This window comes from Telopea speciosissima, chromosome 5, assembly GCF_018873765.1.
Source record: "Telopea speciosissima isolate NSW1024214 ecotype Mountain lineage chromosome 5, Tspe_v1, whole genome shotgun sequence".
Lineage (NCBI taxonomy): Eukaryota > Viridiplantae > Streptophyta > Magnoliopsida > Proteales > Proteaceae > Telopea > Telopea speciosissima.
The window spans coordinates 19482457-19508860 of record NC_057920.1 but is presented as its reverse complement, the minus strand read 5'-3'; the positions used below and the strand labels follow the sequence as shown (position 1 = coordinate 19508860).

Genomic DNA, 26404 nt, shown 5'->3' with positions numbered 1-26404 from the left:
TCTCGTTGGTATGCAGCAATTGAAGCTGGACTTCCATGACTTGTTGGTTATTTTTCGGGGCCTTCGGATCCAAGTTTCCCGGCACAGGTGGTGGCAGCGGCAAATTCAGCCCTGGATGGTTCAGATCGGCCCTCGGTCGTCCTTATGTCGTCGTGTCCAGCACACTTCCGCCATTTCCACCATCCACCAGGGGAATCGGATTGGCCATGGTGCCCACGCTGGGCTGCGCACCTCCCGCTCATGGGGGTCTTCCCGTCATGCCTTATCGCGATGTCTCAAGGGGCGGCGACCATCTCGCCTGCCTATCCGACTGCGGCTCATCTCCGCGGGAGGCAGAACCGTGTTGCCCCGATCTTGTCTGCACAACCATTATCTTTGCTCTCTCGATTGGTAGAAACGACTATGACTTGTTGACGTCGTTCCCACAGACGGCGCCAAATCTGTTGCGTGTGAAAACCTCCATCGCTCTGTTCGCCCACGGATGAGCCTGCAAAAACCGAGTGAGCGCAAGAGAGCCGATGTGGCTCCAACCAAGGATTCTTCGACGCTCCAGTCAGGTCTCCAGTGCAATAGCATAACAGCTAGTAAAAAATGAGATGAGCATTTGAGCTCCATACCTGGGTATTTATAGGATGAGATGAGGCAGTTGGAGGAGTCCTTGTATGGTAAAAGTCCTTTATTGGTAGGGCTCTTCCACGCGAAGCGGAGTGGAGAGTTATTTTCGGGATCGGACTCTCATTAAGGTAAGAGTCCTTATTGGAGAGAAATTTGGGATCTTGTGGGATCGTGGCTTGATCCTTATCCCGTGACTCTTGGGTTGTGTCATCGTGGCACCGTGATCCTCGGTGGGACGTTATGGTAGCTTCGGTGGAGGGCTCGGCCTCGGGAGGCCATGGCCTCTGTGTTCGGCTCCGGGCGATCGTGACCTTGGTGCTATGCCCCGGGCAGTCATGGCCTCGGTGCATGTGGTATGTAAATTTCCTCCGATCATGCGGGAGCTCGGCCGAGTGGTGGCACTCTATCTATGGCCGACTTATGTGGACTTGGCTCAGGGCTCGACTGGCCTGACGCTCGGCCATCGAGCCTGGCCAAGCCGGAGGTGGGTGAATCATCCCCCTGGTCTAGTGTTTGAGGTGGCACCGCATATCGTGTGCTCGGCCCAATTCTCGGCGGGCCCCAGCTCGGTTAGAAAGGGACCCAGGCCATGGCGCACTTCCAGCGGCCGGTTCGATTTGGCACGAGAGGGTTCGGGTCGGTCCCAGCATGTCCACGTGGCATTTTCTGGCTGGTGGGGGATTCTATGACTCATCAATGGGATCTCAACTGTGGGTGATCATTTACCAAACTATATATATCATCTTACAAATTAAATAGAGGTAGAGAAAGAAAAAAGAGTACTAACATGCATGAACATACTAGTCATGAGTTCATGAAATCCCAATATTAGAAGTTTAATTAGAACGATCGTCAAGCCAAGGGAGGCCTTTCCAAACTCAAGAAGAGAGCCAAGTGTGTAACCAAGTCCCTAGCTTTCTTAGATTCTGGTTTGTCGAGGTAGAAGACGTGGGCCTCCTCTTCTGTCTCTGTAATCTCCACAACTCCCATCCACCCGCACCCAGCCAATACTTCATAGTAAAGCCACCCTCTATCTCTCAACATATCCTTCTAAGCCACAAACACAAGCACACGAGGGCACCCAAGCCCCACCAAGCTCAGACCATCGGCTGCCACCGGGTTGATCCTTGGGTCATCATTGTCAGGGTTCGATGGGCACACGTAAGGCCAGACCAGATCCAGAAATGCCTTTTTGTTTGGCTGTATAGACTCGGACCCTATGGCTCTAAACCCCAGAAAAAGGGGTAGAGCAGAATAATTCCAAGAAGTTCCATACCCAGCTCGGCCCTCACTTTTTTTTTGATAAAAAAAAATCCCGGTGGAAGTCCGCATGGTTCGTCAGCCACGGTTCGGTCTGGTCGTCCCATCTCTCTGACCCGGAGAGTGGGAAAGAGCCCATTGAAGGGCAGCCCAAGAATCGTCATAGCATACAGGGATGGGATGCTCTGGGGCAAGTCTATAGCCTACAGAGACAATGATAACGTTTGCCTCAGCGACTATGGAGTTCAAGTGGTGGTGGTACTTGGAAGTGAAGGGAGAACCAACACAGAAGCCTCCGCTGTGGAATTGGATGAGTAAGGGAAGTTTGTGGTTGATGTGGGTGAGGTTGGGGAGGTAGAGACGAGCGGAGACGTCGGAGTTCAATGATATTACGATGTCTTTGTATTAGATTAGTTTGAAATTCAAAATGTATTTCATTGCCTTGAATATTCTATGTACAATAAGCTATATATAATTACTGATAATAAATGGAAGGTGATGAATCATGGAGATAGGGTTGCCATGTAAGGCTTGGATTCATATCAATGGACTACCAATAATAACTCCTGAGAGATATCACATGTGATAAATGAGCCATGCATAGTTAAGGAAGGTTGGTGAGGTAGGTGAGGTAGGTGCCATGGCTGTCCAGGATTGGAGTTACCAAACCTGGAGGATCACAATCTGATAAGTCAATCTTTGATATATGACATGTGATCAATGGAGAGGGATTCTCTGCTGTCCAATGGGAGAAAAGATTCTCTACTGTCCAATACACCCCCTCAAGGTGGAGGTTCGATGGCTCGGATCTTCAGCTTGTCACAAAGAAATGCAAACCGGTTTGAGGTTAGGCCCTTCATCATAATATCGGCGATCTGATCAGCGGTGGAGATGAAGCATACGTGGAGTTCCTTTTTGGAGACCTTGTCGTGAACAAAATGGAAGTCAATTTCAACATGTTTTGTACGCGCATGAAATACTGGATTGGTGGACAGATATGTGGCTCCAATATTATCGCACCATAGCAAGGGTGGCTGAGTGAGGGGAATACCCAGTTCCCCGAATAGAGATTGCAACCAGGTGAGCTCAGCACACGCATCGGCCAATGCCTTGTATTCCGATTCAGTGGATGATCGGGCCACAGTCTTTTGATTTCTGGAGGTCTATAAAATGAGGTTTGGACCCATATAAATGGCATATCAACCCGTTGACTTACGATCAGTATCATCACCCGCCCAATCGACATCAATGAAAGCCTAAAGATTTTGGGAGTTGGAGCGGGTAATGGAGAGCCCATAATGTTTAGTGTGCTGGAGATATCTTAGTATGCGCTTGACCATGGACCAGTGATCATCACTTGGAGCATGCATGTACTGACAGGCTCGATGTACAAAGTAAGTAATATCTGGACGAGTCAATGTAGTGTATTGTAACGCTCCAACTATGGACCTGTATTTTGTGGGATCACTGAACAGGGCACCCCCTGTGGAGGATGCTTTGACTGAGGTGGCTATGGGAGTGAGTACCGGTTTGCAATCACTCATCTCGGCCTTTTGAAGAAGATCTTTGATGTATCTAGTTTGGGAGAGAATCACCCCCGTGTTTGTATATATTGCCTCAATGCCCAAAAAGAAGTTTAAGCGGCCTAGATCAGTGATGGAGAAGTCAGATGCAAGGCCAGCCAATAGCCTAGTGACATGTGAAGGGTCATTACCGGTGACCAAGATGTCGTCCACATAAACTAGGACATAAGTAATCTTCAACCCCTGTTTATAAATGAATAAGGATGTGTCTGTCTGAGATAGGGTGAAGCCCGAGGAGATCAAGAACTGAGATAACCGCTGAAACCAAGCTCACAGTGCTTGCTTAAGCCCATATAAGGACTTATGAAGGCGACAGACATGATTGGGCCGAGATTGGTCTTCAAACCCCTATGGTTGTGTCATATTGACTTCTTCATCAAGGATGCCATGAAGGAAGGCATTTTTAATGTCCAGTTGGCGAACAGACCATCCATTGGAGATGGCAAAGGAAAGAACTGTCCGAATGGTTGTGGGTTTGATGACGGGACTGAAGGTCTCATCATAATCAACCCCATGCTGCTGATGGAAACCCTTGGCCACCAATCTCGCCTTGTAACGCTCAAGAGAGCCATCTGCTTTTCTCTTAATCCTATATATCCACTTACAGCCAATTAAATTCATGTTAGGGGTACGTGCAACAAGAGACCACGTGTTATTACGCAATAAGGCATTAAACTCCTCGGACATGGCAAAGTGCCAGTTGGGGTCACGGCTGGCTTGGGTGTAGGTTGTAGGTTCAGTTGGTATGGAGGATGATAGGTTGGCTTGAAGAGAGGAGGGTTGAGGCTCGGTGAGGGCATACAGGTCCGTTAATAGCCGTGTATGATGTCAGGGACTGAGGGGCGGTGTAGATGTGGGGGAAAGAGTGGGAGCCGTGGGTGAGGTGGTAAAGGTGGGACCAGTGATAGGTGTTAATGGTGAGGCTGTGGAGGTGGCGAATGGGAGATCAACTGTGTTGGGGGGTTCAGGTATGGGTGGTGGTGGTGGGACATCCAATGGGGGTAAAGGGTTTGGGTGTAATGGCAAAGATACCCATGGGGTGGTGAATGGTGGTGGTTGTTGCGGAGGGCATTGGGGCTGGAATTTACTAAATGGAAAAACATTCTCATCAAATCGCACATGGCGGGCAATGTATATTCTATTAGTCTCAATGTGCAAGCATCTATAGCCAGAGTGAGCGGGGCTATAGCCCAAGAAAACACATGGAGCAGAGCGAAATTCCATCTTATGATTGTTGTAGGGGCGGAGGAAAGGAAAACATAGACATCCAAAAGTCTTTAGAAAGGAGTAATCCAGTGGGCGGTGGAATAAGATTTCGAGGGGGGATTTATCATTAGTAACTGTGGAGGGCATCCTATTAATGAGATATACAGCAGTCTCAAAGGCATAGGCCCAAAAAGTATGTGGAACAGAACCATGAGCAAGTAAGGTTAGGCCGGTTTCAGCAATGTGATGGTTGCGACGTTCGACCGCACCTTGTTGCTCATGGGTATGAGGGCAGGACAGCCAATGTTGAATGCCAAGAGAGGCAAAGAAGGGAGCAAGAGGATGATACTCACCCCCCCCCAGTCGGTTTGAACCGATTTTATTTGGCATGAAAATTGGCGTTCCACAAGTAATTAAAATTGTTTAAAAATTGAGAAAACGTCTGATTTGGCCTTGAGTGGAAAAAATCAAATAAATTTGCTATAATCGTCCACAAATAACATAAAATAACGATGCCCCAAAGATGAGAGTGTGGGGGATGGACCCCATACATCACTAAAAATTAATTGTAAAGGAGAAGTGCTTCTAGAATGAGTTTCCCGTAAAGGAGTGACAGGACTTGCCCAATTGACAGGCAGGGCACAAATATGGTGACTTAGGAATTTTTGTGTCACGCATAATAAGCTGGAGAACATGTACATGTGGGTGACCCAAATGATGATGCCAAAGAGCGTAGGATGACTAAACAACAAATCTAATAGAAGGAGACTGCAGCGTAGATGACAGAATGGAGTAAAGACCATTTTTACTCGGCCCCGAAAGATGAGTGTGCTTGGACTTCCGATCCTTCACACAAAAATAAGATGCATGAAATTCAAAGAATACATCATTATCAAGTGCGAATTTCTGAATTGAAAGTAATGAGTTTGTAAGATTGGGAACATGTAACACATTATATAAAGAGAGTGAATGGGAAGGGGATGAAATAAAGGACTAACCGATATGTGAGATGGGTAGGAATTTACCATTACCAACCATGAGTTCATTGTTACCTTTGTAAGGCTCATAGGAAGAGAACACTTGAAGATCCGGTGTAGGATGATGACTAGCCCCAGTGTCGGCTATCCATGGAGGAGGGAGGGATGGGTTATTGGGTGGGTGATAAGATGGAGTGGTGTAATGGGCGTGAGGGGTGGGTGGTTGAGTGGATGGAGAAGGGTAATAGGTGGTGGGGGTATGATTTGGCCCATTGTAGGACTAGTAGTGAGTTGGGGTGGGTAGGGGTGTTTTGCAATTCTGCCTGATTTTGATGCTTGTAATAGCACATGTCTGCTTGGTGATTGGTGCGGCTGCAAATGGTGCATGGACTGTGAGTGAAAGCATTGGATCGGCCAAACCCACTTGGCTTTGTGGGAGGACCACGACCACCAAAACTACCACGGCCATGCCCCCTTGAGTTACCACGGCCAGCAGGTGAAGTGTGCTGGCCACGGCTTTGTTGAGCAACGTTGACCGATGTAGTGGCAGCCAGATCAATAATGGCCTAGCAAGAAGTCTGTAGATGTTCATGGCTGAGAAGAAGACTCATCAACTCCGAATATGGAATGGGATCAGAACGCCCCATAAGTGTGGGAACCATAACTTGAAAATCTGAGCATAGGGCTCTGAAAATATGAATGTTGAAGTCCGCCGGTGGCAAAGGTTTGCCTGCTACGGCAAGCTCATCAGATAGTGCCTTGGCACGTTGAAGGAACTGAGTGATAGTTTCATCAGGTTTTTGAAAGAGATTTTGCAGCGCCACATTAAGAGATAAGAGGCATGTGGTGGAGGCGAAACTGTAGGCATTATGGAGGGCATCCCATAATTATTTGCTTGTGTCACAACCAACCGCAAGAGGGAGGACTTCTTCAGAAAGGGAGGAAATGAGGATGCTCATAATTGCTGCATCTTGTTCCATCCAAGTCTCCGCAAGAGCGGACACAAAAGGACAAGGCTTAGTACCATTAACATAGCCATAATATCTATGGCTTTTGAGAAACGGCAGGACTTGAGTCTTCCAATACACATAGTTTCGAGAAGTGAGTTTGAGAGAAAGCACATGATGAAGATTAGAAGATGGAGGGAGAGGAGTGGTAGTCTTGTCGCTGGTGGAGTCACCCATAATGAGAAGAGGGGCTTAAGGTGGGAAGCAAGGGAGGGACGAAAGTATAGGGTGGTGGAGGGATCGAATTTTTTTTGAGTGCTCAATGGAGCATTTGGCTTTGATACCATATTAGATTAGTTTGAAATTCAAAATGTATTTCATTGCCTTGAATATTCTATGTACAATAAGCTATATATAATTACTGACAATAAATGGAAGGTGATGAATCATGGAGATAGGGTTGCCATGCAAGGCTTGGATTCATATCAATGGACTACCAATAATAACTCTTGAAAGATATCACATGTGATAAATGAGCCATGCACAGTTAAAGAAGGTCGGTGAGGTAGGTGAGGTAGGTGCCATGGCTGTCCAGGATTGGAGTTACCAAACCTGGAGGATCACAATCTGATAAGTCAATCTTTGATATATGACATGTGATCAATGGAGAGGGATTCTCTGCTGTCCAATGGGAGAAAAGATTCTCTACTGTCCAATACTTTGGATGAAACACCAGTTTGGGGATCGATGGAGGGTGGAATAAAATCGGAGAGTATAAGCTTTTCTACGCGTCCGCCTTTGTATACCCAAAGGAAGGGAAGGAATTCATAGTCTATCTCGTTTTCAGGCTCGCTTGATTCCATTTCAGACATGTAAGCATGAGAGAGAGAGAGAGAGAGAAGGAGAAGGGAAAAAATATCCTTTGCATATCCTCTACTCTGTTTCCCCTGCTTCTATATACAAGCTCTTCCCTCCATTCAGTTACATTTCTGTTACCCCTTTCACGTGATACTCCTCTTACTCGTAATCCTTTATAAAGCACTCGACCTTCTCATTCTTGTGCTCTTGCGAAATGTCCTTTCTTCTAGAGATTTCCTTGCTAGATCAGCTGTTGTGGTGGCGTGATCCCCACCCTTGGTTTGAACCGAATTTTTCTCCTCTCAGGTTCCCTGCCCGGTCAGGTTCGTAGGTTCCTCTCATAGGGGGCTAGAAATGACGACCTCACCCCCTGCTCGAACACATTGCCCGGGGGGGTGAGGTCATCATTTCTGCCTTCCCTATGAGAGGAACCTACGAACCTGACCAGGCAAGGAACCTGAGAGGAGAATGTACTCATCTAATATTATAAATACTTACCAAAAAAAAATTCTAATATTATAAATACATTCACAAAACCCAAGACAAAATGTCAGGGGGGACATTACACCTTTACTCTGTTATTAAAAGAGAGAGAATATGGTTGATCCAAGTTGGCCGATTTGGTTAATTGTGTTTTTAATTCTCTTTAAGCCTAATCTTTATCTTGTGATAAGAAGGATACAACAATGGATGTTGAATCTGAATGTTGCCTTTCCTTCTAATATGGATGTACTTTTGCCTACTACCGAGTCTATAACTGATACAACTAGGCTTCATTTACCTACTCTTGACTTTCCTGTCTTATTATGCGCAGGGTTTGATTCTAGAGATATAGGATATTCTGGATGGGCTTTTGGACTTTTGTTAGATGGAAAATTCATTTTGTTGACTGCAGGTTCGATTAAAACTAATCATAAATTGGAACCAGAGTTGATTGGAATCATCAACGGTTTTGACTGTGCCACTTTAAGAGGTTTGAAGCTGAAAGAAGTTTGGTGCTCCAACAAGGGGCTACCTGGACTTCTTCCAACTCAGCTCCATCCCATTCTCCTTGGCCTTTTGAAGTCATTACATATTTTTTGCAGATTCTGGATCGAAATAAAGATGTCACTTTTCGGCCCTTCACACACTATATGCTACTAACCTGGTTCAGATCTTTTGTTCAATATGCCGGTCGCACTAATGTTCCTTATGTCTTTGAACAATGTACTGATGTGCCATCTCTTTAATTAATATTAATCTATATATTTTCATCAAAAAAAAAAAAAATCGACCGATTGTAGGGGTGTTGTTGAGAGTGGGAAGCCAACCTCCACTGTGATATGGATTTTTTTTTTTCGGATTAAGAGGTTGTACAAGAAGGGGGGGGGGAGAATTAGGGGATGGGGATAGGCCCCAAGGTGGTTTGAACTCATGACCTCTTATTTGAGGAGTTGGTCTTTTGCCAACTGAGCTGACCCCTTGGGGTGTGATGCAGATTTTTTCTTCTCCCTGAGTGTTGGAGCAATTTTGAATGTAAAATAAAGACAACGGCTTTCTTTGAGGGAAGCCAACCTCCAAAGTTAAATTGTTGGATAGAATAACGTATACCTTTTTCTCTTTCCATTATCTATTTAAATACAAAGGCATTGTTACTTCCCTCATCCCACTACACCCATAAGACACACGCACCTATAAACATGGTAAAACTCCCCACTAGCATATAACTCCCCACCTACATAACAAATAAACTAAGTAACTTATCACATACAACTACTAATCTATCTATATGCCGACACATGGCATTAAGAATATATATATATATATATCACCTGAGGATTTAATGTCGTCTACAGCATCGTTTCCTTTTAAATTTCAACCTTGTAAAAAAACTTTTCAGGAAATGTTTATAAACAGTAAATGAAGAAAGAAGAATGGAAAAAAGTAAGAGAAGATACCATAAAAAAAAAGGGTAAATTTCACGGACATCCCCTGTAAGTATTAAATATGTCACGGACATCCAATACTTTGAAAAAATAGCACAGACATCCCATATTTTATGAATTTATTTTAACTTAGTCTACTCCGTTAGGTCTGTGCAGTTTAGTTCCTGTTAACTCTTTTATAATGACGAAATTACTCTTACCACAGTGTGAACTTCTCATAATACCCTTCAGGGTAAAACCACAAATTACCCCCTCTCTTCATCGTCTTCGTTGGTCTGAAGGCGGAAGAAACAAGAACAGGGGTTCAAAAAAGAGGGGGAGTTCCAGCAAGCAGCAACCCCCCCCCCTTCTCTTACCTCGTCACTTCAAAAAAGTCTCATCTTTTGACTAACTCTCTGTCTTGTCTTCTTCCTTCCATTTGCTTTAAGCTTTCTATAGGGGCAAACGAATCCCGACCAATGACGTAAGGACACGTGGACAACGACGCCACTAATGACAGAGCAGATAACGATGATGACGTCACTATCTTTCCGTACAAGGTAAAGGGACTCTAACCCCTATCCAAGTAAGCGACAGATAGCTCCTATCTATTGAAGATTGCTCACAAAGGTGGAGGAACAGTCCCACTCCGACGCAACCTCGAGAGACTCCCAAGGACACCGAACTACGGAAGTACAACCGCCTTGGAGGACTCCCCTCCTATAAATAGTAAGCGAAGGGATCCAGGTAAGGCATCTGACCACTATTGACTCTGGCTCTTCCGTGGTTCCTCTACTTACTGTTCTGCAAGACTGACTTTGGCATCGGAGAGTCCCCCCTCGGAGTCCGCTCTGGGTCTTTTCAGTGCTCCTCTACCTTTTACAGGTTTCCACATCATCGAAAAGGAGTCCGGCGGCAACAGATTGGCGCCGTCTATGGGAATAAGAATAGCAGAGTCTACGATGGTGAACACCAGGAATACTCGTCGATCAGCATCAAACAATGACGCCGGGGAAAATAGTAACCCGAGTCAAGCCAACAATGAACAAGGAGAACAACGCTAGGCATTAACAATCGCCAATCGCGGTGGGAAAGCTCCCAGAGGTGGGACCCTGAGAACCAGCCAACAACGGGGACAGACGAGCAAGCAGATACCCCCACCAGATCCGCTGGCGCCGGTTACCCAGGGCCAATTCATGGCCCTGCAACAGCAGCTCGAGAGGCTAGCTCAGGCCCTTGAGCAAAACTCGAAGGCCCTCACCAATCATGGGAATACTATCATCCCAGCTCGAACTCACAGCCCGGCCAGGGATGACAAGGATAGCAGCTCAGGCTCGGCCCGTGTAGATCAAGGAAACCGCGACAAGCAAGCCAGCAAAGACAAGAAGAAAGCCGTCGATCGGGACGAGGCCCAGTCCAAGCATCAGCCAGGGGAGGGCCGCGGGAAGGCTCCAGCGGAGAACAATCTGGACAAACAATTAAAGGACCTCCGGGAGCAGATCCAAAAGATGGCCGAGAAGCAGCCATTACCCGAGAAACCTGTCTTCTCTGTGAAGACAGCACTCTCGGATAAAATCATGGCTGTCCCCTTCCCAAAGGAGTTCAAGATGCCGGCGTTCGAGTATTATGATGGCAGCACCGACCCTGTTCAGCATATGGAAGGCTTCAACTCGATTATGGCTTTTTATGGGGCCTCCGACGTGATCATGTGTCACGTTTTCCCCCCAACATTGAGGAAGGCCGCCAGAACTTGGTTCACCCACCTAGAACCAAACTCCATTCATGAGTTTTGGCAGCTCAGCACAGCCTTTGCCTCCGCCTTCACTAGCAGCCGGAGCTATAAGAAGACACCAGTAAGCCTCACCACGGTGAAGCAGAAAAGCGGCAAAACTCTGAGATCCTACTTAACTCGGTTCAACCAAGTTAAGCTAGAAGTGGAGGACCTTGATCCCCAGGTAGAATACACCGCCCTACTGGCTGGGATCCGTGACAAGGACCTCAATTGGAAACTTTGTAAGAGTAATTCCAGCAATCTGGCGGAACTCTAGGCCAGATGCGAGGAGTACATGACGGCGGTGGAAACCCTAGACGCAAAGATGGATACCCAGGACAGTAGAAGAGAGAAAAAGAGAACCGAGCAAGAGGGAAGGCAAGGCCGTGAAGATGACAGGAAGAGGAGGCGATGCCGAAGCAGAACACCCCCGAAGCACTTTGAACGGTATACTCCTCCCAATCAACCCCGTTCGGAAATCCTGATGCAGATCCAGAATGAGAAGTTCATCAAGTGGCCGGCAAAGATAGGCAACAACCCAAATAAGAAAAATGGCGACAAGTTCTGTCGCTTCCACAATGGAACCGGGCACGACACTGATGACTACCAGTACCTTAAAGGGGAGATTGAGAGCCTAATCCAGAGAGGCTACCTAGGGTGCTATGTTCATAATCGTCGAAACCATGAACGCCTTGACAATCGCAGAAGAGACCGCGGGAATGACCAGCGCGGCTACTGAACAGAGAGAGACCAGGGCAGGAGACGTGGAGAAGAACGAAGGTGTCCTGATTCAGCTGAGCGTCCCAGGCAGAACGACCAAGGGAGTCGCAATGCCCCAGTAGGGGTTATATCTACCATATACGTAGGTCCCGCGGCAGAAGAAAGTTCAAAGTCGGCCAGGAAAGCAAAGGCCTACGCTTGAAGGGTCCACACGACCGAAGTACCGAGCAAGAAGGCAAAAACTGGCCAAGTCATCTCATTCTCAGACGATGACCTGGTCGGAATCCAGTCCCCGCACGATGATGCCCTAGTGGTGACAATGCGGGTTGCAAACTTTGATGTGAAGAGGATTCTCATCGACAATGGAAGTTCGGCTGACATTCTGTTCATAGAGGCCTATGACCGCATGAAGTTAAGCAGGGATAGGCTGAAGAAGGTGGATTACCCCTTGTAGGGCTTCATGGGGGCGACCGTAAACGTAGAAGGATCAATCGAATTGCCGCTCACAGCAGGTACTAGAGACCACCAGACAACAGTTATGGTTACTTTCCCAGTGGTCGACATGCCCTCCGTTTACAATGCTATTCTCGGACGAGTGGGGCTCAACGCGCTGAAGGCAGTGGTGTCAACGCCCCACCTAAAGATGAAATTTCCCACCAGCCAAGGAATCGGTGAATGCAAGGGAGACCAGCAGGTGTCTCAAAACTGCTATGCGACGGTACTACGAGGAAGAGGGAAGGCTGGAGAAACGCTGCCCATCGAAGACCTCAGGGACGAGAGCACGTAGAGCCAGGCAGCCAAGATCTCAACCTCGTCGATGTTACAAAAGGAGATGACTCCAAATAGGTGAGGATCGGATCGCACCTTCGAGGCACCCAGCGAGAAGAGATAATAGATTTTCTCTGAGAAAACTCAGACATCTTCGCATGGTCCACGGCAGACATGCTCGGGATCCCCCAGAGTGTGATTGAGCATAGATTAAGCGTTGATCCGGCTAGAAAACTCATGCGGCAGAAGGGAAGAAACTTTGCCCCCGAGCGGCAACTCAAAATCAAGGAGGAGGTCGACAAGCTACTGGAGGCCAGATTTATCAAGGAAATCACTTACCCCGAGTGATTGGCCAATGTAGTCATGGTGCCCAAGGCAAACAGGAAGTGGAGGATTTGCATCGACTACACCGATCTCAATAAAGCCTGCCCAAAAGATACCTACCCGCTGCCAAGAATAGACCAACTGATAGATGCCACCGCGGGCCATAAACTGTTGTCATTTATGGATGCCTATTCGGGATACAATCAGATTAAGATGTATGAGGCAGATATCCCAAAAACAGCGTTTCGCACCTATGAAAACCAATACTGCTACAAGGTGATGCCGTTCGGATTGAAAAATGTGGGCGCGACATATCAAAGGCTGGTGAACAAGATCTTCAAGGATCAGGTCGGGCAGAATATGGAGGTGTACGCAGATGATATGCTGGTAAAAAGCATGGAGCGAGGGAAGCACGTACTCGACCTTGAGGAAGCCTTTCAAGTGCTACAGAAGTACCACATGAAACTCAACCCCACAAAATGCGCCTTTGGGGTGATCTCGGGCAAGTTCTTAGGGTTCATGGTATCAAAACGAGGGATTGAAGCAAACCCTGCCAAAATCGAGGCGGTCCTGGGGATGACCTCACCTCGGACAACCAAAGAAGTGCAAGAGTTAACAGGGCGCGTGGCGGCACTAGGCCGATTCATGTCCAAGTCGGCTAACAAATGCCTCCCCTTCTTCAAAACCTTGAAGCATGCTAAGCGGTTCGAGTGGACAGATGAATGCGAAGAAGCATTCCAACAGCTTAAGAAATACCTGTCGTCACTGCCAATATTAGCAAAGCCAAAAGCAGGAAAGGAGCCACAATTGTACCTGGCCGTGTCCCCGGTAGCGGTAAGCGCAGTTCTCGTCCATGAAGAAGAGAAGACCCAGAGGCTGGTGTACTATGTCAGTCGAGTGCTGTTGGATGCGGAGACGAGATACCAAAAAGTAGAAAAGGTAGCATATGCGCTTATTGTGGCCGCCCGAAAGCTCCGCCCATACTTCCAGGCACACACCATCCTGGTGCAAACTGATCAGCCGCTCAAGAAGATCCTACAAAAACCAGAATTCTCTGGAAGGCTGGTAAACTGGACAGTCGATCTGAGCGAATTTGGCATCCACTACAGGCCGAGAACCTTCATCAAAGCCCAAGCATTAGCAGACTTTGTGGTCAAAAGCACCCTGCCAGAAAAGGAGGAAGAGGAGGTGGAGCAAACGGCAGCTTGGACCCTCTTTGTCGATGGGGCCTCTAATTCTTCCGGAAGCGGAGTGGGGCTCATACTAACTAGCCCAGAAGGGTTTAAAGTGGAGTACGCCCTACGGTTTTCTCTTCCATGGAGGTATATTGCATAGCAGCATCGTGACACGGCTTGATTTCCTACACATTCTCCAACTCCTTCCTCAACAGGGAATTTCATCTTCAAATGTGGCATGGAAACTATGGCTTGCAGGGTGTTTAGGCCAGGCCTGCCTAATATCCCGTTATAAGTGGAGTTGACACTCACCACTAGAAAGTTGAGCATAATGATGGCTTGAAGGGGTGATGCTCCTATTGTAACAGGTAACTCAATAGATCCCTCTACAGGTACTGGAGCTCTTGAGAACCCATATAAGGGAGAATCAACCCTCTTTAACATACTCATACTCAGCCCCATCTTCTCGAACGCTTCACAATACAAGATGTTAGCCAAGCTCTCGTTATCAACCAATATCCGGTGCACAGTGAGATTGGCTATGGTTAGACTGTTGGATATATGTGTCCATCAAACCCGGTTCAATCTGATTCGACCCGGTTTATTATGTATTAAACATTTCATATATTTTTTTTTATTATGATCACATGTGATATAAACTTTTTTGAGCAATGTATGTCCATAAACTTACACTTTAAATTGGTAGTCTCGTCGTGGGTTTAGGCTGGGCAACCCTTATCATATGGTCGACACATTGGGTATGCCTAGACATGTTGATGTCAGGATACTAATGTGAGTCCGCACATGGGTGTGTATTAACGAAGAATCTTATTTTGTCGATTCTCTTATGTATTACTGCCAAATGTAGGTTTGGGGATAGACATGCATCACTGAGACCCAGTACTTGAGAGGGCCTTGTCATTGCATAATGTGAACGTATTCTTTGGTTCACCAATGATTGCGGTTCAAGAGAATTAAAGTCGGTGTTCTGGGAATATGTAAATATTATGGGAGTGAAAGAATCACTCAACATGGTCTCCACTACTCGATTGAGGAACATCTAGGGGAGTTAGTCTGTGGATGGTCGGATAAGAATCAAGATCCTATACCATTTTATAAATGGTTTTGCAAAACATATTTTCACATAAAATGACGTATTATGCTTACGTATTTGATTAAAGAATTTAATTGTGTTTTGTGGATTCCAATCACGTACTCAAACGCTCCAATATGGACATGTACCATGGAATGGGGTTTGGCAGTACTAGTATACATGCCCTAGATTCCATGACGATGATGTTGTTTAGTAGAGGGTTAGTGCATTAGTGTTATGTGGGAGTATTTATGAGATTTGTTAATTAATAATTAATTTGTTTAATCTTAAATGGGCTTGATGCAATATATAATTATAGGCCCATTATAGATTAAAATTTTAATTATTTTATTTTTTCTTTTAGATTTTGTTTCTTCACTAATTAAATATTTTTTCCTTGGGACAAGAAAATGGAGGGTTTGGCAAAAAAAAATTATACCAAACCCTAATTGGGTTACACTAGGGTTCCCATGGGCAACCATGGGGTGACCCAGATTTCCAATACTTGTGAACCCAAGAGATGATCTCGTGACTATTCCAACATAGACTGATGACCATGGCATCCTTGTGGGGCCTTTGGATCCCCTCCATATCTTCCTTTGTAAAAGTAATTGCATACTACAGCTTGGCACTACTGGATTCAGCGTGGTATATTTGTCGAGTGTATGCCTTCCTAGAGTTAAAAGGCTCTCCTCCCATGCCTGGTCCACTGCTGATGGTGGTTATTTCTCCTGTAGGTGCGTTCGCCGCATGAGGATCTCGCTTTTCATCTTGCCTATCATCTTTTTCTGATGTCCTTCTTGAGGAGCACCTTCTTTGACCTTGTCTCAAGGATTGGTAGCGCTTCTTCTTTATTCTTCAGGTATCTTCCCAGACAACTCCTCTGTATTAGCCTCTCAATTTTCTACTTTAACTGCCTACAATCTTCTGTATCATGACCGTGGTCTTTGTAGAACTTATAGTATTTTTGCTTGTCATGCTTTTCTAGAGGGGCTTGCATCTTTCGAGGCCAGTTCACATACTCCTTGTCCTTTGGTTGGTTGAGTACATAACCTCTGCTATGCACTAGGGGGTATAAGTTGGTTCTACTCAGGAGGGACTTCGCTTGAGTCTGTTGCTCGATCATCCCTCCTCTTCTTTCTATCATAGCGCCTATCTCTTTCCTCCCAATCGTGTTTCTTCTCGGGCTTCTTCTCTTGCTCCTGATCTGCCTCCATGACCTCCGCCACATTAATGTACTTCTCACAACGAGCAATGAGGTCATACATGTCAGGGCTTCTCTTTTTTGCTAAGGATTCTCTTAGCTTGACGTCTCGAACACCGCTGTGCAGAGCTTGGAATTTCAGCATAGGGTCTAGATCCCTAACTTCCAAGGCTTCCTTGTTGAATCGTGTAAGGAAAGCTCAGATAGTTTCATCGGGGCGCTGCCTGATAGCCATGAGGTTTGCAGCAGTCTTTCTATGGACCCTGCTACTCATGAAGTGGACCACAAAAGCTGTTCTGAGCTCCATGAAGTTGGAGACGGATTTTGGCTTTAATCGAAAAAACCAAAGCCGAGTAGCTCCTTTCAAAGTTGAGGGGCATGTTCTGCATATAATGGCATCTGATGCTCCCTGGAAAAGCATCACAGATTTGAAACTCTCTAGATGATCCTCAGGGTCTAGTGTTCCATCATAATGGTCTAAGGTTGGCAAATTGAACCCCTTGGGTAATCGCTTTGCCTTGATCTCATCAGTAAAAACCGTATCGATGGTAAAAGTGAAATCATGGCCGGTGGCATGATTATTTAGTACTTCTTACATCTGATCATGTAGCTCTCACACCCGCTCGTTCATGGCTAGTTCGCCCTTTGTCATCTAGGATTCCGCTTTTTGGGTAGTTGAAGTAGCTTTGGTTTTCATTCGTCCATGCTGATCACCGGAGTTACTGTGGTTGGCACTGTGATCTGGGGAAGGCGATCGACTCCTTACCGCCACTTGAACTGGTGGTGGAGGAGGGGGATTGGCCCCAGCAACCGTCTGTCGCCCAAGATCTATCATCTACTGCATCTATTGTTTTATTTGTTGCTGCGAATTAGCGAGTTGGGCGGCAATAACATAGGCCTATGGTTCCACTGGTATGTTTTCTTGTCGATTGTGGCTTCGAGATCCATGACTCTGGTGAGCTTGCTATTACTCATCCTCCAAAATGAGGTGAAGACGTTACTAGTCAACTGGGCCAGGTGTCCTTCTTGTTGTTGCTCTGTAGAAACCGTTCGCATGATGTTTCAAGTATTCAACATGGTGAACGTTCATGAAGGATACTCTTCGTTCCCACTAACGGCGCCAACTATTTCCGATAAAAACAATATCTTTCTTCACGAACGATTCAAAGACTTGAAACAGAAAAAGTTAGATCCCGAAGTGAGTCTCCAAGGGAAACTCTCCTACGATCAAGTCAGAATGCTTTAAGGGGAATGGAAGAATAGCTCTCAAATTGATTACCTCTTGCCTGGAGCTTGGTATTTATAAGGTTTAGGGGATGTCATTGCTTGTGTAGTAGATCCTAGTTCTAATAGGAATAGGATCCTTAGAGTTTCCATTTTCTTCGAGATACATAGCAATCATAATAGGAATATGATACGTTACCAATTGTGATTGATATTAGATTGGATTCACTTTCTTTCTTTGGAGGAGAGACCCGATTGTGTGCGTTGTCGTATTTATATATTCCTTAGTGGGCATGCCACATGGCACGTACCAATTGGCAGTGGATAATTACCCACATCACTTTGTAATATTTCTGCCAATCCATTGATAACATTTTCCATCATATCAGTTGTTTTTCTTTTTTTTCTTTTTTCTTTTAAAAAAGGGAAAAAGAACTCTGTCCCAGAGTGTGACCTACAACAGCACTCCCATGTGTCTCTCTCTCCTCTCAAAAAACTCATTCCCTTTAAAAAAATGGGCCATGTAGGTAATTCTTTTATTTTCCCCTTCTCTTTCTTTTTATCCATGTAGTTCTATTTTTTTTTTTTTTTTTTTTTTTTTTTTGATGAACATCCATGTAGTTCTATTAAACAAGGTAGTTCTACTCGATAAGATAGAAAGACTCGGACTTGGATTAAAGTAGAGTTACAAAGAGAAAAAAGAAATAGGGTCTCTGTTGCCCCTCATTAACATCTCTCCCCCAACCCTCCAAAACAAAGAAATAAAAATTTAAAACGAATGATACTCTTATGTTTCCCCACTTGAATGGGTTGACCACATTCCCCCCCCCCCTCTCCCCTCCCCAACCCAAATAAAAACCAAAAAACAAAAACTCAAGTTCCATTTTGCTTCCACCACCAGGCCAAGAAAGAGGAGAAAATCCTAGACCTTGTGCAATGGGTGTAGAGATTTCACTTCTAGGTTGCTTATATCACTTTGACAACAAGGAAATCAGTCCTCTAATAGTGGCGGAGGGGAAGGGGGGGCCTCGCTAAAATGTAACTAAACAATACTAGCAAAACATTATGCATAAGACAAGGGATGTGTAAATCAATTATAAAGAATATGTATCAGATGTGGTTGCTCACACAGCTTCATGAGCTAGGCATGCATGTGCAGTGGGTATTGCTTTACAGAGCTTTCTTCACCTCAAAGAAATTATTTCGCTCTTCATTTGCTGCAGCAACATCATCTGGGGATGCCACTGCCACCACAACACCTTTCTCTTTTACAGCTTCTATAGCATCAGCAAAATCCTTGAAGTCCTTCAAACTGCACAAAGAAAGGTCAATTTGTCAAAATCAGAGAAGATTGAAAGTGACTGAAGCACATATATTTAACATATGGATTTAATCCTATACGAAGGAAATACTTTTATAGCACCATGGGCTCATGGCTCTGGCAACTACTGGTAGACATGGACACACCACTCAGACAGTAGTCCCATAACAGCATTGAGAATGACAACAAAGTCTCTATCTATTCTATCAATGATTTCAACTAAATAAACAAGCAAAAGTTTCATTGCAAAAGTACACTTGCTGAGCGTGAGTCTAGGGCATCCCAGAAGATGGTAGAACAATCAGTCACCATGACATCAGGCTCCCTTTGCCTAGATGTAATCACCAAATCAACCTAATGTCAAAAGGGATTAACCACACTTTTTACCTTGTTGATAGTATCTCTTCACGTCTTTGCTGCCTTTCTTCTTCTGTGACACCCAATAAGTAGCGCAACAAACTGAAATACAAGATTGAGTTTGTTAAGTTAGGAGCATGAAATTTTAAAAAGATGAAGAAGAAAGAGATGTGTCATCAAGGAAACATTGCACTTATTGATAATACTTGTTTCTCACTGTAATTTAATTAAAGAAGGAAGTACATATGGACTGATTACAGTAGAAAGTGAATAAGAAACTTATACATGGAGACCTTACTTTCAATCATTTTCTCTTGTTTCCCATACCAGAAAGGAACTAAAAGTTAGACGAATCCCATCACCACTGGGGAGATTTTAGCTACTGAATGCTACTTGTACAATATTAAGCATCTATACTTCAAGCAAAGATAGCGATGCAGCCCAAGTACAGAATCCCAGAAGAGTTAGGGGGGAGGAAGGGAGGAGCTTGTCTGTATCTTTCTGATTAGAAGTCATTCTTACCTGCTATAACCTTTGGCATCAGGAAGCTGATAAGAATCCACATCCCCGATGGTTCCAATAATTGCTTTTGTAAGAGTATCATCATCCATCTCTAACTCTCGTAGGAAGTCAACAGTTCCATCATATACACCAAGTGTTTTTAATAAATTGGGATCACGATAAGAAAGGTATGAGAACACCCCTATGTAGAGATCAAAAATCAGTTAGTTCCATAAGATCATATTCTAGGTTTCTACCAAAGTGAGTAACCCCACTGGAAAATATGACAAAATTGAACATTTGAACCTGAGTGAGTGTCAAAATCGCAGAACCCTCCATATGCACCACCACTAACCCGGACACGGTCCCACAACCATGTATTGCCAATGTATTTGGAAATGACATATGCACTACCACTGAGCTGATAACCTGTCTCATATATATTTGCCGCTTTCCCAACGTAGTTAACCTGTGCAAGTGACAGAACATGATGGACTAAAACATAAATAAATGCGTTAAAAAAGAGAGGTAAACCAAAGATATTTATCTCACCTGAGTAGGAACTACAATTGCTTCATTTACTGGAGAAAGTCGAGCATCCCAAGAATTAGTTTTGCTTGGTTGCTTGACTGGAAGCAAATCAACAAATTTACTCAAAAATTTCTCCGAGTTTGTCAGAATTTTCCCATCTCCAGTCATATTAACCAGGCAATCCTGCCTTGAAAGCAAGGATATGCGTATCTCCTCAAGAGACGATGAAATTCCATTCCAGTCCTGATCAACTTTTTCTTCAAGGGTCCGTAGAAATTCCAAGTAACTAGAAAAAATAGATAAGGCAATAATTAGTTCAAACTTTAAATCTTGTACAAAGAGGCATGCAAAAAAAAAAAAAAACAAGTTTTCTGCAGGAGAGAGGTGTAAGTAAATTAGGTTGACTATTTGAACATGTGAAAACAAAAAAACTTGTTCTTTTTTTTTCGTTGGGTGCTATCTCATTACAAGGAAACTTCTGTAATTGAACATCAATCTAAGATCATATAGAGTTGGAATCCTTTATGATACAGCATGTAATGATTATCACTGAAAACCCAAAACACCAATGGCTACAATTTGTTTCAACAGAAAAAATAAATCTGGAAAAGCAATTTGTATTTCTAAAATATGTTATGTATTTCTTTGCAGTTTGTCTTTTGGATTGCACATGACAAAGAAGCATAATTAGGCATGGTTGATTGAGGAAAAAAAATTAGTCATATGATGGGGTTGATGTTCTCAATGGATGGCAGCTGTATCATGGACAAAGATGCCACTATTTTTTCTGAAAAATATCCAGAAATTTAAAATGGAAGTAATTTACCAAAATTATGTATTGTATTTCAGTAAAATAATTCTGGCTTCTTACACCAATAGGAGCCTCATATTCCACACACACACACCCCTTTTTTTCACATGGTTGGGCTAGTACTATCCCTGCTCGATTGCATTGCAGAGGATCTGATCTCAATCACGTGGCCTTTGCTGAATAATATTTCCCAAATTCATCCAGAAGCATTAAAGCAAATAAGAAATTTGGAATAGTAGTAGCAAATAAACGAAAAGTAGGATCTAAGACAATTTCAAAACAATCAAAATACCCCACCTAATGCCACCCATTTGTTCAGCAACCCATCCTGCTACATTTAACTTTGCATCCATTCTTGCAGCAGCTATTCCATGACCACTGCCTCTTAACCGATTCTGGAAATAATTTCAATACAAAAGTAAAGAACTGGAATAAATGTATAACCCCTAGTAATCAGCTTTATGTATCAATTGGTACCTCCATTCTAGCTTTGCTTTGGCAAACAAATTGCTTAAAACGCTGCTGGTCAGTGAACTGAACATCTTGAAGAATGCAGTTAACCTAAAACAACCAATAAATATCAGACCTTTATTCAAGACATAATACATGTCAAGTGCTTAGTTAACTCCAAACCCAAAGAACAAAGATACAAAGAAATAAACCAAAACTTCAAACTCAAGTTGGTAAGGAATTTACTAAAACTGTAATTCAAGTGGATGAGATAGATACTTAATAATTTCCAATAGAGTCTACTGAATTTTCAATTCCTTTTCTTTTTTATTTCTTAGGTGGCCCTTTTTTTTCTTTAGGGTCAGAGGGGGGGGGGGGGGTTGGATTGGAGGGAACAACTCTGCAATAGACCACCTAACTAGCAACTGAGCTAACCATGCACCAGAATAAGTGGCTGCCTAACAAATGCAATAAAACCAAATTGACAATGCTGTTGTTCCTAAAGATAGTTTCCTTCAGTGGCAGCTTAAACAGTAAAACTAAGCCAAACCTATAATTCTAAACAGTTCTAAATATTTCAACAATTTGAAGAAACATGGTGTATGGATTCTGGCAGTCTATTTTCATTAAAGCAGCAAGCTATATCAATGCAACTCATTGATGTGGTATTGAGATCTCCTAAGTAATAAATAATAGGACCCAACATAATGGATCTACATGTCTATTTAACATGAGTTAATTTCTCCTACTAAAAAAAAAAGAAGAAGAAAAAAACATTTCTCTTATTTCACAACAGAAAGAAAGACGGACTAGATTTCCCTGAAAGGAGAAATTATTTATTTATTAATAAATACAAAATTTTAATAGGAAAAGAAAGAATAGAGACAAAACAAGGAGTAAAGGATCTAACAATCAAACCAAAAGAGAGCAAGGTAACCTCATCATAAAGGAAGACATATCCCTATACAAAGTCTTTGCCTTACCCCCATTTGCTTGACTAGGTCAGTAGCTATAATCATTTGTTGCCCTAGCCCTACATGGCATTTAGGTATTCACTAGGGCTCTGTTTGGTTGCAAAGGAAGTGGGAAAGGGAAGTGAAGGGAATTTTTTACCACTTTCGAGTTATCTGGTTGTAAAGAAAGTGAAGTGAAATTAATTTAACAAAGCAGAGATGGAAGCCCCAGCTATAGAATAGCAAAACTTCCCAACCTAGGCAAAGAACAAGGAGAAGCAGAATAATCTGAATTCTTGACCATTAAAGGAACACTTCAAATCTGCTGCTCCAATGTGAACAGCCAAGAAAGCTTCTGCATAGCTCCAGCAGAAGGAGAACATTTTTTGAAACCCTAGACTGGAATCGCTGCAAGTAGTTTCTCCCAATTTGACCAGTCACTTTTCTCTGTAAGTGAACATTGTTATATCTACCAACAGGTGGAGATTTTTGGAGTTGGACACACCACTATTGTTGTTATTCTCTCATTTTGCAGCAATGGAGAAGACGCCAGTGAAGAGATATTGTAAGGTGAAATCGGACTGGATATCCTATTTCAAAAAAGGTTGAGAACTGGGTTTTACATTTTGATCAATAGGATATCATCTAGGGCTTTTCTAGGCTTAGTTGCCGATCGATTGGTCTTCATTTGGATTCAATCATCAGAGTTTCTAGCAGAAACAGAATCTAACCTGGTACCTGCTTCCGAGCTTTCGAGCAGAGAGACAAATAACGCTACGCCCATGCTTCGAGCAGAGAAGAAAATGAACCAGTCTGCGAGGTCGAGAGTCACGGGATTTGATTTTACTTTACGTTTTAGTCGGGAAATAAAACGAGGAAGGTTAACCTACAAGTGAAATTTATTTTCCATGTAAAATATATTTCCCAAACACCCAATATTATTTCCCCTGGGAAATAAATTTCACTTTAAAAAAAAAATTTACATTTCCCTTACAACCAAACAAAGCCTAGAGGCACCTGGTTACAGACATGCCTGATGAAATTCAAAAGCCTCAAGGGCAATCAAATTGCTTCCATAACCAACCAATGACAAATGCCGATCCCCTCCACTAAAGGTGTAGATACCATCTGAAGAAAGAAACAAACAAAGGGAGATGTACAAATATTCTGAAAGGTTCATCCTCTACAAATGCATGCATAAGGCAGATAATACACCCAATGAAGGATTGGAGTAAAATAAATTATTGAGATAAGAAAGAAGATCCTAAAATGGAAAGGATGAGTGAATTCACATCTAATACACCCTCCCTCAGTGGAAGGGATTATGTATCCAAAGAAAATAAACTGGACAAAATTCAAAAATCATTTGCAAGATTTTTTGAAACTCATTCCATCCACCAAGTTCAAAATGGCACAATTAAGTATAAGCACAACTTGTTGCATGATAAGATTAAGGAGAACAAACATACCAGGTTAAATAGGTCCTCAGCCCGTCCTGCCATGGCTTTGCCACGAACAATTATATGGCTACATGGATCCTCACTGCCCCGCTTAGAAGATGTAAGGGGATAAACTGATATTCCTCCTGTCTTCCTTCCAATTAACTGATTAAGTTGCACAAAGTCCATATCTTTTGTACCCATCTCCAGCAATGACTGGCTGTCATCAAATCCTTTTTGAGTTTTTAAAAATTTCTTAACCATTTAACTTTGCACCATAAAAAGAGAAATGTTGATCACTGTACGTTTTCCAGTAAAGACAGAAGAATCAAACCATTGATTTTTGCTACTACTGGGAATGTCATGGTTTTGTTCATCTTTGGTTCTTTGCATTGAAATATTAGAGTGACAGGAAGACGAGGAGTAACAAGACATTATCTTTCCTATACAAAATATTCACTTACCAAAATAATGGTACCAATGGAAGCAGCTCTTGCTTCAATGAACTCATATTGAAGACAACTTCTGTGTAAAGAACATCATTTGTGAAAAGGTCATGCTGTAAAACTTTTACTCCACCAATCTCCCCAATCTATAATGAAGTAAGCATCATTAGTAAGGTGGCCCACCTAAAACGGGAATGTAAGCAATTCAATTACACAAACAGGAAAGGATTTTAATCACCTCTGTAGGTACATGTATAGGTTTTTTAGGGATATCATGAAGAGAGAGGCAAGGAACACTTCTTAAAACCTCTGGTGGGTCCGGAGTTTCCTGTTTCAGTCGAAGTTCATGGGTTGCACGTGCTAGCTCAGCAAGATCTTCCTCTGTCATACTTGCTTTAACTTTCTCTAGGATTTCTCTCTCAGCTGCTTCATCACGAGAAGCCTTCTCTGGATCAGGCTGGCACATAAAAGAAAAAACACTATTTTGTAAGAGGACAGTTAAACAGAGGTGCGCACACCATAATAGTAAATTTTGGCTCTTAGATTGCAACAATCACCTGCATTTCTACAGTAACACGATGAGGGTTGTTCAAGATAAATTTCTCTATTAATGGAGAGAAAACAGCCTTGGACCCTACTTCAGCAAGCTTTGCTTTTAAAGACTGTAGGGGCTTCTCATATTTTAAAGGCTCAAAGGGATCCATATCATATATCCACTTCCCCTACACGGATAGAAAGCAAGTAAGAATTCTAAATACAACATTGTATCCATGAAACATTTTAGCCAGCTAATCAATTAAGAACAGAAATTAAAGCACTTACTAAAGAACGAAGCATCAAAGACAACCCTCGAGGAAAAGAACCAGTGTTGTTCTCCCTGAGAGAGAACTCAATTGTATTCATGGATGCCTCCACAGCTTCTGGATCAAAACCTTCATCTGCCAACTTTTTAAGAGTATTCATTACCAGTTCTTCTACCTTTTGAATGTCCTCTTCAGAAACACCTTTCAAACCAATACTAAATTGGGGCTGGAGGAGCTCATCTTCAACCCCTCCACCAACAATGGCATCTCCCAAGCCACTTTCAAGTAGAATTCTTCTCAAAGGAGCCGCAGGAGTTCCCAACATAAGATGATCCAAGAATCCAAGGGCGAGCTCAGTTTCCAAGCCCAAGGGCTTATCAGATAGCAGCCAGTTTAGGCATACCATGTGTTTCTTCTTCAAATCACTACCTTCACCTGCTGGATATTTCTCAACAATCCTAACTGGTTCTGAGAAGAGTTTCTGCGATTCAACCTTCGATGCTTCCGAAGCTAGGTTCGCATCAAACGAATCTAGATATTCTGAAAATCAAAAGAAAGATAGTAGGAATTACCAAAAAGGATTGAAAACTGAATGGAGTAGTATGGAAAAGCTAAATGGTTGAAGGAAGAAAACTTCAAGTATTACTGATGCAGTGCGAGGCCAGCCCAACAAGTTTCACTGGTTTAAGTTATAACAAGCCCAGCCAAGCCTTTTCTTTCTGCCCATCGGTTTAAGTTATACCCAGGCCCATCTAAAGCCCAAATTTTGTTTACAATAAGCCCACGTTCTGCCCCCACATGGCCTACAACTCAGCACATTTTATAGAAGGTTCTTTGGAGATATGTCCAGCACAGCATTTAGAAGAATTACAAGATTGTGTGGGCCCCATGAAGCCAGCTTGCGTGGGTTGGAGACTTAGAGCTGCAAAGGATCCTTTAGTAGTAACTCAATATTTAGTTTCTAATTTCATTTAATAAGCTACTTAGTGGTTAAGCTATACTAAGTAGAAGTTTCTATTTTTATTGCTTTCTATTTTCAATGTACTAGCAATGGATCCTCTCTAGAAGGTTTCCATTCTAAAGCTTTCTTGGCAGCCAAGTAGTTCCCCACGCATAGGTGACTTCATTAGTCCATTGGTTATTATAAATAAAAAGCAAGGGGC

At 43.4% G+C, this 26404-nt stretch overlaps 1 protein-coding gene and 1 pseudogene across 1 annotated transcript in view; both read right to left on the bottom strand.

Moving 5' to 3' along the window:
- Window positions 1–1448: 1448 nt before the first annotated feature.
- Window positions 1449–7501, bottom strand: LOC122661992 (annotated as a pseudogene).
- Window positions 7502–18555: 11054 nt separating this feature from the next.
- The window catches only part of LOC122660890 (presequence protease 1, chloroplastic/mitochondrial-like), a 58571-nt gene continuing 50722 nt past the window's right edge, over window positions 18556–26404 (bottom strand). The window contains exons 9-20 of the mRNA XM_043856144.1: window positions 25261–25781; window positions 24996–25160; window positions 24677–24895; window positions 24457–24584; window positions 24023–24212; window positions 21628–21711; window positions 21448–21545; window positions 20361–20625; window positions 20115–20277; window positions 19830–20010; window positions 19338–19409; window positions 18556–18941 (exon numbers count right to left, since the gene is read on the bottom strand). Coding sequence (XP_043712079.1) covers window positions 18800–18941; window positions 19338–19409; window positions 19830–20010; window positions 20115–20277; window positions 20361–20625; window positions 21448–21545; window positions 21628–21711; window positions 24023–24212; window positions 24457–24584; window positions 24677–24895; window positions 24996–25160; window positions 25261–25781 — 2228 coding nt within the window. The 3' untranslated portion in view covers window positions 18556–18799. The remainder of the gene's footprint in view (window positions 18942–19337; window positions 19410–19829; window positions 20011–20114; window positions 20278–20360; window positions 20626–21447; window positions 21546–21627; window positions 21712–24022; window positions 24213–24456; window positions 24585–24676; window positions 24896–24995; window positions 25161–25260; window positions 25782–26404) is intronic.